Below are 12,723 nucleotides of genomic sequence, written 5' to 3'. Positions count from 1 at the left end.
TGGGCCCAAGGAGCCGGCGGTGCCGTCAGTAGGGACCAGAGTGAACGGGTCGCTGGTCCAGACGCTGAGCTCAGTGTGGTGGGGTTGGGGTGTTCCCCTTCCCAGTCCTGGCTTCCCTGCCCACTGGGCCGCTACTGGGAGGTGACAACCAGCATGTACAAGGTTCCGGGCTGGGGCAGGAAGCCGACGGCGCGGACGGCCCGCTGCGAGGGAGCGTTTTGGGGCAGCACCCCGCAGTAAACGGGGAAGCCGCGAGCGTGCAGGTCCCCGCCCAGCGCGGCCAGCGTCACCCCGCTGAGGCCCCGGCCGCGCCAGGCGGGCACCGTGTACCCGTGGCTCAGGCAGCCCAGGGGGTCCAGGAGGCTCCAGGAGAGCGGGCGCCCGCGGGGTCCCAGTACGCAGGCGGTGGGCAGCGACCGCACCAGTCCCAGCAGGAACTGGTGGCTGCGGGCGTTGCCCCCGAAACTCCAAGTGGCGTTGAGCAGCGGGACGTGGGACGGGGACAGGGGTGCCAGGCGCAGGCCCGGTGGCACCCTGCCGTGGGGCGGAGCGGAGAGATGGGGTCGGGGTGGGGACGGTGAGGGAACCCGCGTCCCCCGCTGCGTGGTGGGGGGGGTGGCACAGGGGAGATGCTGCACCCCAGGGTGGGTTTGGGGACCCTCTGTGTCACACAGGGACGTGTTTGGGGACACCTGTGCCACCCAGGGGTGTGACTGGGACCCCCCTGTCCCACCCAGGGACATGCTTTGGGACCCCTCTGTGCCACCCAGGGAACGTGCTTTGGGACCCCTCTGTGCCACCCAGGGACGTGCTTTGGGACCCTCATGTCACCAGGGATGTGACTGGGACCCCCTTGTGCCACCCAGGGACGTGCTCAGGGACCCCCGTGCCACCCAGGGATGTGACTGGAACCCTCCCCCTCCCCCCCGTGCCACTCAGGGATGTGACTGGGACCCCCACGTCACCCAGGGACGTGCTTTGGGACGCCCGTGCCACCCAGGGACATGGCCAGGACCCCTATGCCACCCAGATCTGTGCTCAGGGACCCCTGTCCCACCCAGGGATGTGTTTGGGGACCCCTGCCACCAGGGATGAGACTGGAGACCCTGTGCCACCCAGGGATGTGACTGGGACCCCCATGCCACCCAGGGATGTGCTTTGGGACCCCCATGTCACCAGGGATGTGACTGGAGACCCCCCCCATGTGCCACCCAGGGATGTGTTTGGGGACCCCTGTGCCACCCAGGGATGTGACTGGGACCCCACCCTGTGCCACCAAGGGATGTGACTGGGACCCCTGTGCCACCCAGGGACATGTTTGGGGACCCCCATGTCACTCAGGGATGTGACTGGGACCCCCTCGTGCCACCCAGGGATGTGCTTGGGGACCCCCATGTCACCAGGGACGTGGCCAGGACCCCTGTGCCACCCAGGGATGTGACTGGAGACCCTGTGCCACCCAGGGACATGCTCAGGGACCCCTATGCCACCCATGGATGTGACTGGGGCCCCCCTGTCCCACCCAGGGACATGCTTTGGGACCCCTGTCCCACCCAGGGACATGCTTTGGGACCCCTGTGCCACCCAGGGATGTGACTGCGACCCCCCTGTGCCACCCAGGGACGTGCTTTGGGGACCCCTGTGCCACCCAGGGACGTGCTCAGGGACCCCCTGTGCCACTCAGGCATGTGACTGGGACCCCCCCACCCGTGCCACCGTGCCGCCCCCCCCCACTCACTGCCCGCGTGGCCGGGGGGGCCGGAGGCTCAGCAGCGCCTGGTACCGGTAGGTGTCCACCCGCAGCCCCTTGGCCTCGGCCACCTCCCGCACGGCCTCGTACGTCCCCTCCTGCATCCCTGCCACGGCGTCCTCGTCACCCACGCTGTGACCCGGGCTGGGGGGTGGTGGGGGGGGGGGGGGTGCCTGGGACCCCCGTGCCAGCCTTACCCTGCATCTGGAAGGCCCGGGTCCAACCCACCGCCTCGGTGCCCCCCAGCAGCGCCCGCCAAGCCCCCTCGTCCCGGTAGTAGACGGTCAACTGGTTGGAGTAGAAATCCCGAGGGTCCCGGTGCTCCTGGGGGTGGCGGGACGGGGCGGGGGGGGACACGGGGGTGAGCGTGAGCCCCCCACCCACCCGGGTCCCACCGTGTGTGTGTGGGTGGGGGGGGGTGTGCAGCCGGAGCAGCACCTCTGGGCGCAAGCGGGTCAAAACGACGCCGAAATGGGGCCAGGAGTCCACCAGCACCTCGTGGGAGGCCGGGTTGCCCCGGGCCACCGTCATCACGGTCCCCAGGACCTGCGGACAGGGTCAGCGCTGGGGGGGGGAGGGGGGCACGGATGGGGTGGCGGGGGGGGGCTATGGGGCCGTGACGGGTCCCTCCGTCCCCCCACGGCGCCTGGCTGTCGGCTTCCGTGGGTGCTGGGGGCCAGGGCACCATTTGGGGACCGTCACCAGGGAGAGGGGACAGAGGGGTCCTTGTTGCTGGCGGGGGGGGCACGCAGAGGGGTCCCCGTCACTGGGAGGGCATAGGGGTCCCCAGGGTCCCCCCCCCCGTGACTGGTGGGATGGAGGGGAGGGCGTGGAGGTCCCCGGGGGGTGGCCACTGGGTCACGGGGGACCCCCGGCGACCCCGTCACCAGCACGGGGGGGAGGGAGGGGGCAAGGTGGGGGGGGGTCCCTGGGGTCCCCGTCACCGGGAGGGTGGCAGGCAGGCTCCTCCGCAGGGTGTCCTCCAGCAGCGCAGCCGGGCCGGGCACGTCAGGGTCAGCATGGTCCCGCGGGGCAGGGGGGTGACACCGAGGGTCGCGGGGGGGGCGGGGGGGGGGAAACGTGGGGCGCTGGCGGCTGTGGGGTGTCCCAGCCAAGCACCCGTCCCCGGGAGGCTGCGGGGTGAGCAGAGCTGGCCCCGCTCCCGGGGTTGGGGGGGGGGGGGGAGACACGGACCCTGCCCCTTGCCCCCGTATGGGGCCACCACCCCCCCCCGGGCAGGGGACACCCGCTGGCCCGTGACGGCTGGCGGCCCTGGGACGCGTCGCTGTCACCGCCTGCCCCGCAGAAGCAGGGACCCCACGGGACCCCACGGCCGCTGCGGGGTGAGTGCTGGGGTGGGGTGGGGGGGGCTGGGGACGGGGACGCTGTCCCCACCTGGGGGGGTCCGGCCCCGCTGTGACCGGAGGGTCTCTCGGCAGGACCATGCTGATCCTGACCCACCCGAGCCAGCTGCGGTGCCTGGAGGGGGCGCTGCGGAGGAGCCTGCCCTCGCCCTGCCGGTGACGGGGACCCCAATGCCACCCCCGCCCCGTGCCGTGATGGGGACCCAGTGCCACCCTCACCATGATGGGAGCCCAATGTCACCCCTGCCCCGTGCCGTGATGGGGACCCCAGTGCCACCCCCTGCCATGACGGGGACCCCAATGTCACCCCCGCCCCATGCCGTGACAGTAACCCTGATGTCACCTCCCCACCAGGGACCCCAGTGTCACCCCGTGTCCCATCCCGTTCCCCGCCCCTCCTCCCCCCCCCCGGGTGCCCAAGTCCAGCTCCTGGGCATCGCCCAGGGCTGGCTTCAGGCCCACCAATCCCAGCCCACTTGGACTCTGCCCCAGCCAATCCAGCCCAGCCTGGTTCCGAGCCAGCCAATCCCCTTCCAGACCTGCACAAGCCAGCCAATCCTCTTCCAGACCCATACCAGCCTCCCAGACCCCTCCCCATAGAAACCAGCCAATCCCCACCCACGCCGGGTGTAACGCAGCCAATCCAGGCTCCCTCCCCTAGCCCCACCCACTTGAGGGCAACCTGGCATTAGGCTCCGCCCCCTCTGCCTTCACCTCCACCAGGCCCTATGGGGAAAGGGTGGTTTTTTGGGGGGGCGGTGGGGTGCTGTGGGGTGCACCTGGGCTGTGCCGACTCGGGGAGCCCTGGGGACCCCAAAATCTGCCCCCCTGCCCCTCTGACCCCCATTTTGCCCGCAGGTCTACGGGGCCGTGCTGAACATCAACCGGGGGAACCCGGGGGAGTTTGAGGTGGCGGTGGACGCCTGGCCCAATTTCGGCGCCGTCCTGGCGCGCGTAGCGGCGAGGTGGCCGGCGGGGACGGTTTGGGGGTGGGGGGGTGGGTGGGCAGGGTGCCCCGGCAGGTGCCGGGTGGGCTGAGGGCACCCATGGGTGCTCGGCAGATGCCGGTGGATGACTGCTACAGGAACATGCACGCCGCCTTCTACCGGGACGCGGGCGCTTACCGGCGCTGCTGGAGAGCCCCGGCTGCCTGCGCTGGGACAGCGCCTTCCACATTTTCGGTGTGGGGTTGGGGGGGCACTGGGGAGCACTGGGGAGCGGTGGGAGTGTGACGTGGGGTGCTGAGGTTTGATGGGTGCCGTCACTGGGGAGCGCTGGGCTGGATTTGGGGTTGCTGGGGGGCACTGGGAGCACTGGTGCTGGATTTGGTGGTGCTGGGGGGCACTGGTGCTGGATTTGGGACACTGGGGGGCACTAGGGAGCGGTGGGAGCACAATATAGGGTGCTGAGGTTTGATGGGTGCTGTCACTGGGGAGCGCTGGGGCTGGATTTGGGGGTGCTGGGGGGCACTGGGGAGCACTGGAGCTGGATTTGGGGGTGCTGAGGAGCACTGGGGCTGGATTTGGGGGTGCTGGGGGGCACTGGGGATCACTGGTGCTGGATTTGGGGGTGCTGGGGGCACTGGGGCTGGATTTGGGGGTGCTGGGGGGCACTGGGGAGCACTGGAGCTGGATTTGGGGGTGCTGGGGGGCACTGGGGCTGGATTGGGGGTGCTGGGGGGCACTGGGGAGCACTGGAGCTGGATTTGGGGGTGCTGGGGCACTGGGGCTGGATTTGGGGGTGCTGGGGCCACTGGGGATCACTGGAGCTGGATTTGGGGTGCTGGGGGCACTGGGGCTGGATTTGGGGTGCTGGGGGCACTGGGGAGCACTGGAGCTGGATTTGGTGGTGCTGGGGGGCACTGGGGCTGGATTTGGGGGTGCTGGGGGGCACTGGGGATGGATTTAGGAGTACTGGGGAGCACTAGGGGTGGATTTAGAGGTGCTGGGGAGCACTGGGGCTGGATTTGGGGGTGCTGGGGGCACTGGGGATGGATTTGGGGGTGCTGGGGGGCACTGGGGAGCACTGGAGCTGGATTTAGAGGTGCTGGGAGGCACTGGGGCTGGATTTGGGGCTGCTGGGGGGGCACTGGGGGCAGGACTGGGGGCACTGGGGACACAAGACCCCCCCCGCCGGCACCGTCCCCAGGGCTGCAGGACGAGGTGGCCACGGCGTCGCAGGCCATCGCGGGTCGCAAGGGCGTGGAGCTGGAGGTCACCGAATACCACACCTACTGGCACCCCGACCCAGCACCATGCCCCAGCCCCGGTGAGCCCCCTCCTCACCCCGCCCCGCCGCCAGCCCCCCCCCCAAATCCTTCCTTGACGGCCCCCCCCCCACCTCGCCGCAGGCTGGACCCCGGCTTACGAACGGACTCGCTGAGCCCGGCCGACGCGGATCTGCTGAACGAAACGTGGGCGTACGGGGGCAACGGGCGCAGCCGGCGGTACCTGGCCGAGCTTTTGGGGCGCTTCCCAGCCTCTGCCTGCGGGACCAGGCCGGGGACCCCGTCTGTTGGGTGCTGACCGACGCTTTCGGGACGGGGGCCAACGGTTACACCCTACCCGCCCATCGAAGGCGGCGGATACATGCAGGCCGTGCTGAGCTTGGCCGCCGGACGGTCGCAGGCACGCGGGTTTCCGGCGTTCGGGCACACGGCTACGGGGAACCGGGGCATGCAGCGGCTGCAGGAGGAGCTGGGCTACCAGCGACTGCCCGGGCTTTGCCGCTTCGTCCTGCACAACCCCGGCCTGGGCAAGGTCGGACCCTGAGCCCCGCCACGTGTCACCTCGCCGGAACCAAAAAAAAAAAAAAAAAAAAAAAAAAAAAAAGAATCTCACGGAGCAGTAAAGAAAAACCAAAGAGCGGTGTGGACTCTCTGATGGCTGCTATAGGGTTGCGTCTCCCTCCGGCATCAGTTTGCTCGCACCTGGCTCGGTGTGACCTCGGCGTAGTGTCACCGCCGAGGGACTGCAGCTGCGTGTCCCCCCCCCGAGGAGTCACCCTGTCCCTCGGTGCCGGGTCACGCACCGCAGCCCTGCCCCAATCTATTCTCAGCCGCCCCCCCCCAACCCCCCCAGGGAGGGCTGAAAAATAACCTCAGGCGCATCTGCAGCGGTGGCACCTGCTGTGTGTGTCCCCCCTGGGACGGTGTCACCACGGTTAAGGGGGACAGACGGGTGGGCACAGCGCCTGTGGGTCACCGGTTGCGCTTCCCGTGGTGGTGGCGGGGGGGGAGGTTGGGGGGGGGGGGACACGGCCAGAACGCTGCTTGGGGCAGAGGGTGACGGCTGCACGGCGTGAGTCGCGGCTTGTGGGGGTGACGGGGACAGCCGGGGGGGTGGCAGAGCACAGGGTGATGGAGGAGCTGGGGGGTGACAGTGCGTGGGGTGGCGGTGACAGCCTGGGGGGGGTGACAGTGCGTGGGGTGACGGGGACAGCCGTGGGGGTGACAGTGCGTGGGGTGATGGGGGCAGCCGTGGGGGTGACAGTGCGTGGGGTGGCGGTGACAGACGGGGGTGACAGTGCGTGGGGTGGCAGGAGAACCAGGGGGGTGACAGTGCGTGGGGTGGCGGTGACATCCGGGGGGGTGGCAGGGCGTGGGGTGGCGGTGACAGCCGGGGGGGTGGCAGGGCGTGGAGTGATGGGGACCACCGTGGAGATGACAGTGCGTGGGGTGACGGGGACAGCTGAGGGGGGGGGGGCAGAGCCCATGGTGGCGGTGACAGCCGGGGGGGTGCCAGCGGCCGGCCCCCCCGCCCCTCCCCTCCCCGCCCCGCCCGGCCCCGCCGCTTCCGCCCGGCGAGGGGCGTGGGCGGAGCGTGGCGGCGGCCGCCCGGTTACCGGTAGCCGCGTTTCCCCCGCAGGGCCCATGGAGCGACCCCGGCGCATCACCGACTCCTTCCCGCGGCGGCGGCGGCCGCAGCGAGCCCGGGGCAAGGCCAAGGGCGAGGTGAAGGGCCAGGGCTGCCCGCGGGCTCCACCCCACGCCTCGCCGCCCACGCAGGAATCCCCGGCGGCCCCCCCGGACCCGGCCCTCCTGGAGATGCTGCGGCCGTTTTGACCTGGCGTGGGAGTTCGGGCCCTGCACCGGTGAGAGCCCACGGTGTTCCCCCCCCCACCCCCCTTAAACCCACGGTGTGCGTGTCCCACCCCCACGGGCCCCCCCTGACGCCCCCCCCACTCCCGCAGGTATCACCCGGCTGCAGCGCTGGGAGCGGGCGCAGGCGCTGGGGCTGAGCCCCCCGAACCCCGTGCGCGACGCCCTCCTGGAACACGGGGACAACCCCGATGTCACCTACAGGTGGGTGCAAAACGGGGGGGGGGGGCACCCCTCACTTCCCCCCCCTTTTCCTCTCCCTGCGCCCCCCCCCCCCACCCTGCCCGCATCACCCGCTACCAAAAATCAGGGGTGAGGGGGGTCACCGGGCGGCCGCTGACCCCCTTGCTGTGCCCCCCACAGCCTCTGGCACCAGTACGCGCTCTGAGCCGCTGCGCCCCACGCGGAGAGAGGAGTGAAGTTGGGGGGGGGCCCCCTGCTCCCCTCACCCCCCGACCCCCCAGGCCGTCCGCAGCCGTGCCGCAGCCCCGGGGAGTGGGGGGCACCGGGCGGATTAAAAGGCTGGTTGTGAGCGAAGGCGGGGGGCTGCCGCGTGCTGTCTGTGGGGTCTCCCCACTCCAGAGCGAGCCAGGCGGATGTCCGGTCACAGAGTTTAGTGTCACCCCCCCGCTGCGCCCCACAGATCCCCTTGCTGTGGGGCAGACACGCGTCGCGCCCGCCCCCCCCCGCCACCCTCACGATGGGGTGTCCCTGTCCCCTCCTAGGGGTGCTCCTGCCCCAGAGCCTGGCCCGAGGTGGGAGTGGGGCTCAGCTGTCCAGTGGGGCAGGCGGGGGACGGCCTGCAGCGCTTATTTGGGGTGGTGGGGTCGTCCCGTGGGGCGGGGGCCGGTTGCCGCTGGAAGGCTCCGCACAGGGTGTCCTCACCGCGGGGGCACCCACGGGGACGGAGGGCGCCGGGACGGGCAGGACGCCGCCGGCGTTGGAGCCGCTGCACGTGCCGAACGCCGTGGGGTGCCCGCCGTGCCCCAGTCCGTGCCGGCCCCCCGCGTACGTGACGCTGCGGGGGGTTTGGGGTGCCGCGGGGTGGGGTTCACCTCCGGACCACGCCTGGACCGCACCGCTCGCCAACGCGCCCCAAGGATGGGAGAAAAGGGACGGGCGGACGCTGGCGAAGCCGCCCGTTCTTCGGTGACCGCGCCGGGAATCCCGTACAAAGCCGAGCTTACCTGGCTGGGAATAGCCAAAACATCGAATTTGGGTACGGATGGAACAAAAGTGGGAGCTGTGGAGAAAAATTCATTGGGGGCAGGCTGTTGGGTGGAGAAAGGAAGTGGAAGGGTAGGAAAAAGCCCAGAAATGCAAAAAAAAAAAGTGGAGAATAAGGTGAAAAACCAGGTAAAGGTCAGCAAAGCGGGGGGATCTTCTGATACTGGGGGTGTGGATGATGATGTGCTGTCCGCCTGCAGAGCCGGGTCTGGCAGGCACGGCCCCCCGGGCCACGGGGGCTGCGAGGGGACCTTCCCCCCCGGGCCATGGGGACCCTGCCCCCCAGGCCATGGGGACTCTGAGGGGACCCTTCCCCCAGGCCCCAGGCGGGAAGGGCGACGGAGCCGTCGTTCGGCAGCAGTCCTGCGGGATTCGAAAGATGAAGAGCTGTAATTAGTGGCTTTGCTGTGTGCGGCCTCGCTTAATCATAAACTAATGATAGGATGTGTCCTGTTAATTATTTAGCTTATTGATTACTTAATTTATTATCTCTGTGGTGCTTAAATCAATAAAACGGATGGGTTGTAGCCCGAACTTGCAGCGGAGCGGTGCAGGGCCGCCCCCCTTCTCCCTTCTGCCCTGCGTCCCCTCCACGGGATGGGGGTCTGAGGGGGCTGGCGGCGCTTCCCCCCCCCATCCTAGGGGCCCAGGTTGTTGCCTGGCCCGGCTCCGGGATCCGAGCGAGGGGGCAGAGCAAAACTCGGGGTGCCGGTGTCCCGCCCCGCCGCGCTCCTCGTTCCCGGTTCCCCGTCCCATTCCCGGCCGCGGCCTAGGCCGCTAGCTCAAGCCTCCGCCCGATTCCCATAGCAACCAGGAAGGTGCCCAGTACGCATGCGCACCCCCAACGCCGCGCAAGGGATGCCGGGGGTTGTAGTTCCCTGCCCGCATGCGCACCGCCGCACAAGATGGCGCCGGAGCCCAACTCCGCCCTCCCCGCACGCAGCGGGCGGCGCTGCGCGTTCACTCTGGCCCCTACTGACGGCAGGGCCTGGCGGGCGGCCCCGCAGGAACACGCACACCACGGGCAGCCGTTTCCACGCTTTATTCTCAGTGCCGGCGCGGTGAGGGGCGGCAGTGGGGCCCTGTGCGTGCGGGGAGGGGGAGTGAGGTGGGGCCGCCTCTGCCCCCTCACCCCCAAAGTGCAGGCAGTGTGTGTGTGGGGGGGCAGGGCGTGCCACGCCTTCCGCAGGCATAGGCTCCGCCCCTCCCCCGTGTTGCCATGGCAATGGGGGGTGCTCTGCCCCATTCCTCCCCCTCCCCGCCCCCGCGTTAGGGGGCAGGGGGGTGGGGTGAGGGGCGGGTGGGGGGCAGGGGTGGGGCAGGAGGCGGAGTCAGAGGTGGTGGCAGCCGGGGCGTGGTCGCAGGCGGGGCCGGGGCCGCCGTCCAGGCTGGCCTGACGCACCACGCGGCGCGGCCGGGACGAGGGCCGTGCCCCCGGGGGGGCGTCCCCCGCTCCCCCCGGCGCCTCCGCCGCCGCGAACACCTGCGGAGGGGGACGGGGGCTCAGGCTCTTCCCGCCCCCCCCCCCCCCTCCCACCTCCCCCAGCCCCAGCCCTGCCCCGCGCTCACCTCCCCGGCGAGGGGCTCCCCCAGCGGCTCGGGGGGCTCGGGGGTCTCCAGCTGGCTGATGCTGCGCATGACGGCGCAGAGGGAGATGCGGGGGCGCCGGGAGGCCCCCAGCAGCCCCGCCCCGCTCGCCGCCTCCGGGGGTTGCGGGGAGGGGGATGGGGACAGGCCGTCGCCCTCGTACCCCGGCGGGCGCTCGGGACCCTCCTCGGGCTGGGCCGGCCTCTCCGCCGCCTTGGGTTCCCACAGGCTGCTGTGGCGGCTGCCATGCCCCCCGCCCCCCCCCCCCCCCAAAAAAGTCAGCGGTGGGGCGGGGCTCCCACAGGCTCCGCCTCCACGCAGGAGGAAAGGCTGGGACCCCATCAAAGCCCACCCTGGGCGTGGCCATAGAAGCTCCACCCACCACGTAAAGGAGGCGTGACCATAACATGTCCCACCCACCGCGGGGGTGTGGCTGTGATAGACCCCACCCACATCGTGGGGGCGTGGCCACAGCAGACCCCCACCCCCCAACCAGACCTTGCCCAAGGGGTCAGCACCCCCCCCCCCGAGTATGCCCGAAGGGGGCGTGGTCCGCCGATGCCCCGCCCACCTGGCGCGCAGGATGCCCTGGTAGAAGTCGAGCTGGCGCATGAAACCGGGGTTGGGCAGGACGCCGGGGCGGCAGCGGCGGACGTGCCGCAGCGCCCGCTCCAGGGACCAGCCGAACTCCTTCATGGCGTAGGCCAGCACCGTGGCGGCCGAGCGGCTCAGCCCCATGCGGCAGTGCACCAGCGCCCGGCCCCCGCCGGCCCTGCCGAGACACCCGGTGCTCCCAGTATCCACCGGCATCTCGCCCTGCTGCCCCACACCGCCACCCCCGACCCCACTGACCGCACGCGGGAGAGGAAGAGGAAGGTGTCGTTCCAGTGGGGCAGCAGCTGCGCCGCCTCCTCGTCGTACACCCGCACGTTCATGTAGGTGAAGAGCGCCGGGAAGAAGTTGTCGATCTCCCGCGCCACGTTCAGGATGTGGGTGACCCTGCGGCGCGGGGGGGGGGGGGGGCGGGGATGGCGCGGGGTGGGGGCTCTGTGGGGCGCCCGTGCCCGCCCTACCGCGGCGCCGCGCGCGTTCACTCTGGTCCCTACTGACGGCAAGCAGCCGACGCCCCCCCAGCCGGGCGCGTCCCTCTGCCGCCCCGCCGAGCGTCCCACGACGGCCACGGCCCCGCTCCGGGGGGGGGTGGGGTGGTCCCGCCGCGACCCCGCGCCCGCCCCACCGGGCCGTCCCGTGATGACCGCGCCGCGCCGCGCTCACCGGTTTCTGCTGCAGCTCCTCCAGGTTGGCGGCGTTCCACTCGGAGCCCTGCCGGGCGGCGGCGGTGAGGGGTGCAACCGGCCCCGCCCGGCCCACCCCCCACCCCCCCGCCGCGCCCACCAGGTAGAGGTGCGGGAAGACGCGGGACGGCCGGTCCATCTGCGCCAGCACCAGCAGCATCTCGTTGTCGATGAAATCCTTGTGCCGCTCCAAGCTGCGCCCCGTGCGCCGCTCCAGCTCCTCGCGCACCTGGGCGCGGTGCCGCCGTGAGGGGTGGTCCCCGCCGCACCCCCACCCCAGCGCCCGGCGTGCACCCACCTCCTTGGAGGTGACGCTCTCCAGGTCGGCGCCCGCCATCACGTCCCGCAGCAGCGCCCGCACCGCCTGCTCCGACAGCTCCGGCGTCGCCGGCCTGGCGTGCGCCCGCGCCGCTCAGGCTCCGCCTCCTCCGCTTCCGAGCCCCTCCCCTTTCCATTAAGCCCCACCCCCTTAGCCACACCCCAAACCCTGCTCCGCCCTCACAGCCCCACCCGATCGCCCGCCCAGCCCAGAGCGGTGCTGATTGGCCAGCAGGCTGCGAGGGGGCGGGGCTTACCGGAGGGGCGGGGGCGAGGCGGGGCGCACGGACTCCAGGTCGGCCATGGCCAGCCACTCGTTGAGGCAGCTCTGCTCCGAGGCCAGCGCCGCCGCGTAGCCGCGGGCCCAGGCCAGCGCCGGGCCGCCGGGGATGTGGCCGCCGCGCGACGCCTCCTCGCAGGCGCGGTGGAGCTCCTGCAGCACGGCCCTGCCGCACGCCACCTGCCACCGCCCGCCACGCGCCGCTGCGCGGCGCCGGCTCCCCGCCGACGCTGTCCCCCACCCCGGTTTGGGTCCCCTCTCCCGGGCGCGCAGAGGCCGTGGGCACGGCTGGGTCACGTGTGGACCCTGCCCAAACTTCTTCCCGCCACTGTGCTCGTGGTGGTGTCCACGTCCCCTGTGCCCATGGCGCCACCCTTGTCCCCCATAACCGTGGTGACACCCACGTCCCCTGTGCCCACGGTGGCACCCTCGTCCCCCATAACCGTGGTGGCACCCACGTCCCTCGTGCCCACGGTGGCACCTTGTCCCCCATAACCGTGGTGGCACCCACGTCCCCTGTGCCCATGGTGGCACCCTCGTCCCCCATAACCGTGGTGGCACCCATGTCCCCTGTGCCCAAGGTGGTGCCTGCGTCCCCCATGACCGTGGCGGTGCCCACGTCCTCCATGACCACGATGGTGCCCACATCCCCTGTGCCCAAAGCAGTGACCACGTCCCCTGTGCCCATGGTGGTGCCCACGTGCCCCGTAACGATGGTGGTGCCCGCATCTCTCATGCTCACGTCCCCCACAACCGTGGTGGTGCCCACGTTCCCCGTGCCCATGGCAGCGCCCGTGTCCCCA

General features: G+C 71.2%; 4 protein-coding genes across 4 annotated transcripts; 2 read left to right on the top strand and 2 right to left on the bottom strand.

The window, feature by feature from the left end:
* Nucleotides 1-131: 131 nt before the first annotated feature.
* Nucleotides 132-2,771, bottom strand: LOC147596167 (glycine N-acyltransferase-like protein 3). Its single transcript, XM_086771603.1, is given in 6 exon segments — nucleotides 132-534; nucleotides 1,739-1,856; nucleotides 1,948-2,074; nucleotides 2,189-2,296; nucleotides 2,518-2,741; nucleotides 2,744-2,771. Coding segments are annotated over 6 exon segments (1,008 nt in total).
* On the top strand, nucleotides 2,770-5,931 carry LOC147596166 (glycine N-acyltransferase-like protein 3). The gene is given in 11 exon segments (XM_086771602.1): nucleotides 2,770-2,890; nucleotides 2,990-3,093; nucleotides 3,190-3,441; nucleotides 3,955-4,095; nucleotides 4,176-4,239; nucleotides 4,242-4,295; nucleotides 5,263-5,361; nucleotides 5,364-5,382; nucleotides 5,465-5,589; nucleotides 5,592-5,695; nucleotides 5,697-5,931. Coding segments are annotated over 11 exon segments (1,272 nt in total). The 3' UTR covers nucleotides 5,886-5,931.
* A 980-nt stretch (nucleotides 5,932-6,911) lies between these two features.
* POLD4 (DNA polymerase delta 4, accessory subunit) lies at nucleotides 6,912-7,709 on the top strand. The gene is given in 4 exon segments (XM_086771609.1): nucleotides 6,912-7,168; nucleotides 7,170-7,206; nucleotides 7,306-7,417; nucleotides 7,577-7,709. Coding segments are annotated over 4 exon segments (357 nt in total). The 5' UTR covers nucleotides 6,912-6,985; the 3' UTR covers nucleotides 7,602-7,709.
* A 1,500-nt stretch (nucleotides 7,710-9,209) lies between these two features.
* Nucleotides 9,210-12,704, bottom strand: SSH3 (slingshot protein phosphatase 3). Its single transcript, XM_086771610.1, has 9 exons — nucleotides 12,325-12,704; nucleotides 11,898-12,086; nucleotides 11,621-11,714; nucleotides 11,423-11,551; nucleotides 11,307-11,350; nucleotides 10,880-11,029; nucleotides 10,599-10,799; nucleotides 10,010-10,268; nucleotides 9,210-9,923 (listed from the first exon to the last, which is right to left on the bottom strand). The coding sequence occupies exons 1-9, from the start codon at nucleotides 12,702-12,704 to the stop codon at nucleotides 9,210-9,212; spliced, it is 2,160 nt and encodes a 719-aa protein (XP_086627736.1).
* Nucleotides 12,705-12,723: the final 19 nt, after the last annotated feature.

The sequence above is a fragment of the Chlamydotis macqueenii genome, unplaced genomic scaffold (assembly GCF_036417535.1).
Source record: "Chlamydotis macqueenii isolate bChlMac1 unplaced genomic scaffold, bChlMac1.mat HAP1_SCAFFOLD_125, whole genome shotgun sequence".
Classification (NCBI taxonomy): Eukaryota; Metazoa; Chordata; class Aves; order Otidiformes; family Otididae; genus Chlamydotis; species Chlamydotis macqueenii.
The sequence above is the reverse complement of the archived record's forward strand: the minus strand, read 5'-3'. Positions and strand labels throughout refer to the sequence as shown.

What these genes read in the sequence shown, in the direction of transcription:
- SSH3 (XM_086771610.1), bottom strand. Translation starts at nt 12,704, where the DNA reads ATGGGCACGGGGAACGTGGGCACCACCACGGTTGTGGGGGACGTGAGC. An exon ending in CTGGAGGAGCTGCAGCAGAA is followed by an intron (nt 11,030 to 11,306) that starts ACCGGTGAGCGC and finishes CCCCCCGCGCCG; the next exon opens with CAGGGTCACCCACATCCTGA. An exon ending in CAGGGCATCCTGCGCGCCAG is followed by an intron (nt 10,269 to 10,598) that starts GTGGGCGGGGCA and finishes GGGGCATGGCAG; the next exon opens with CCGCCACAGCAGCCTGTGGG.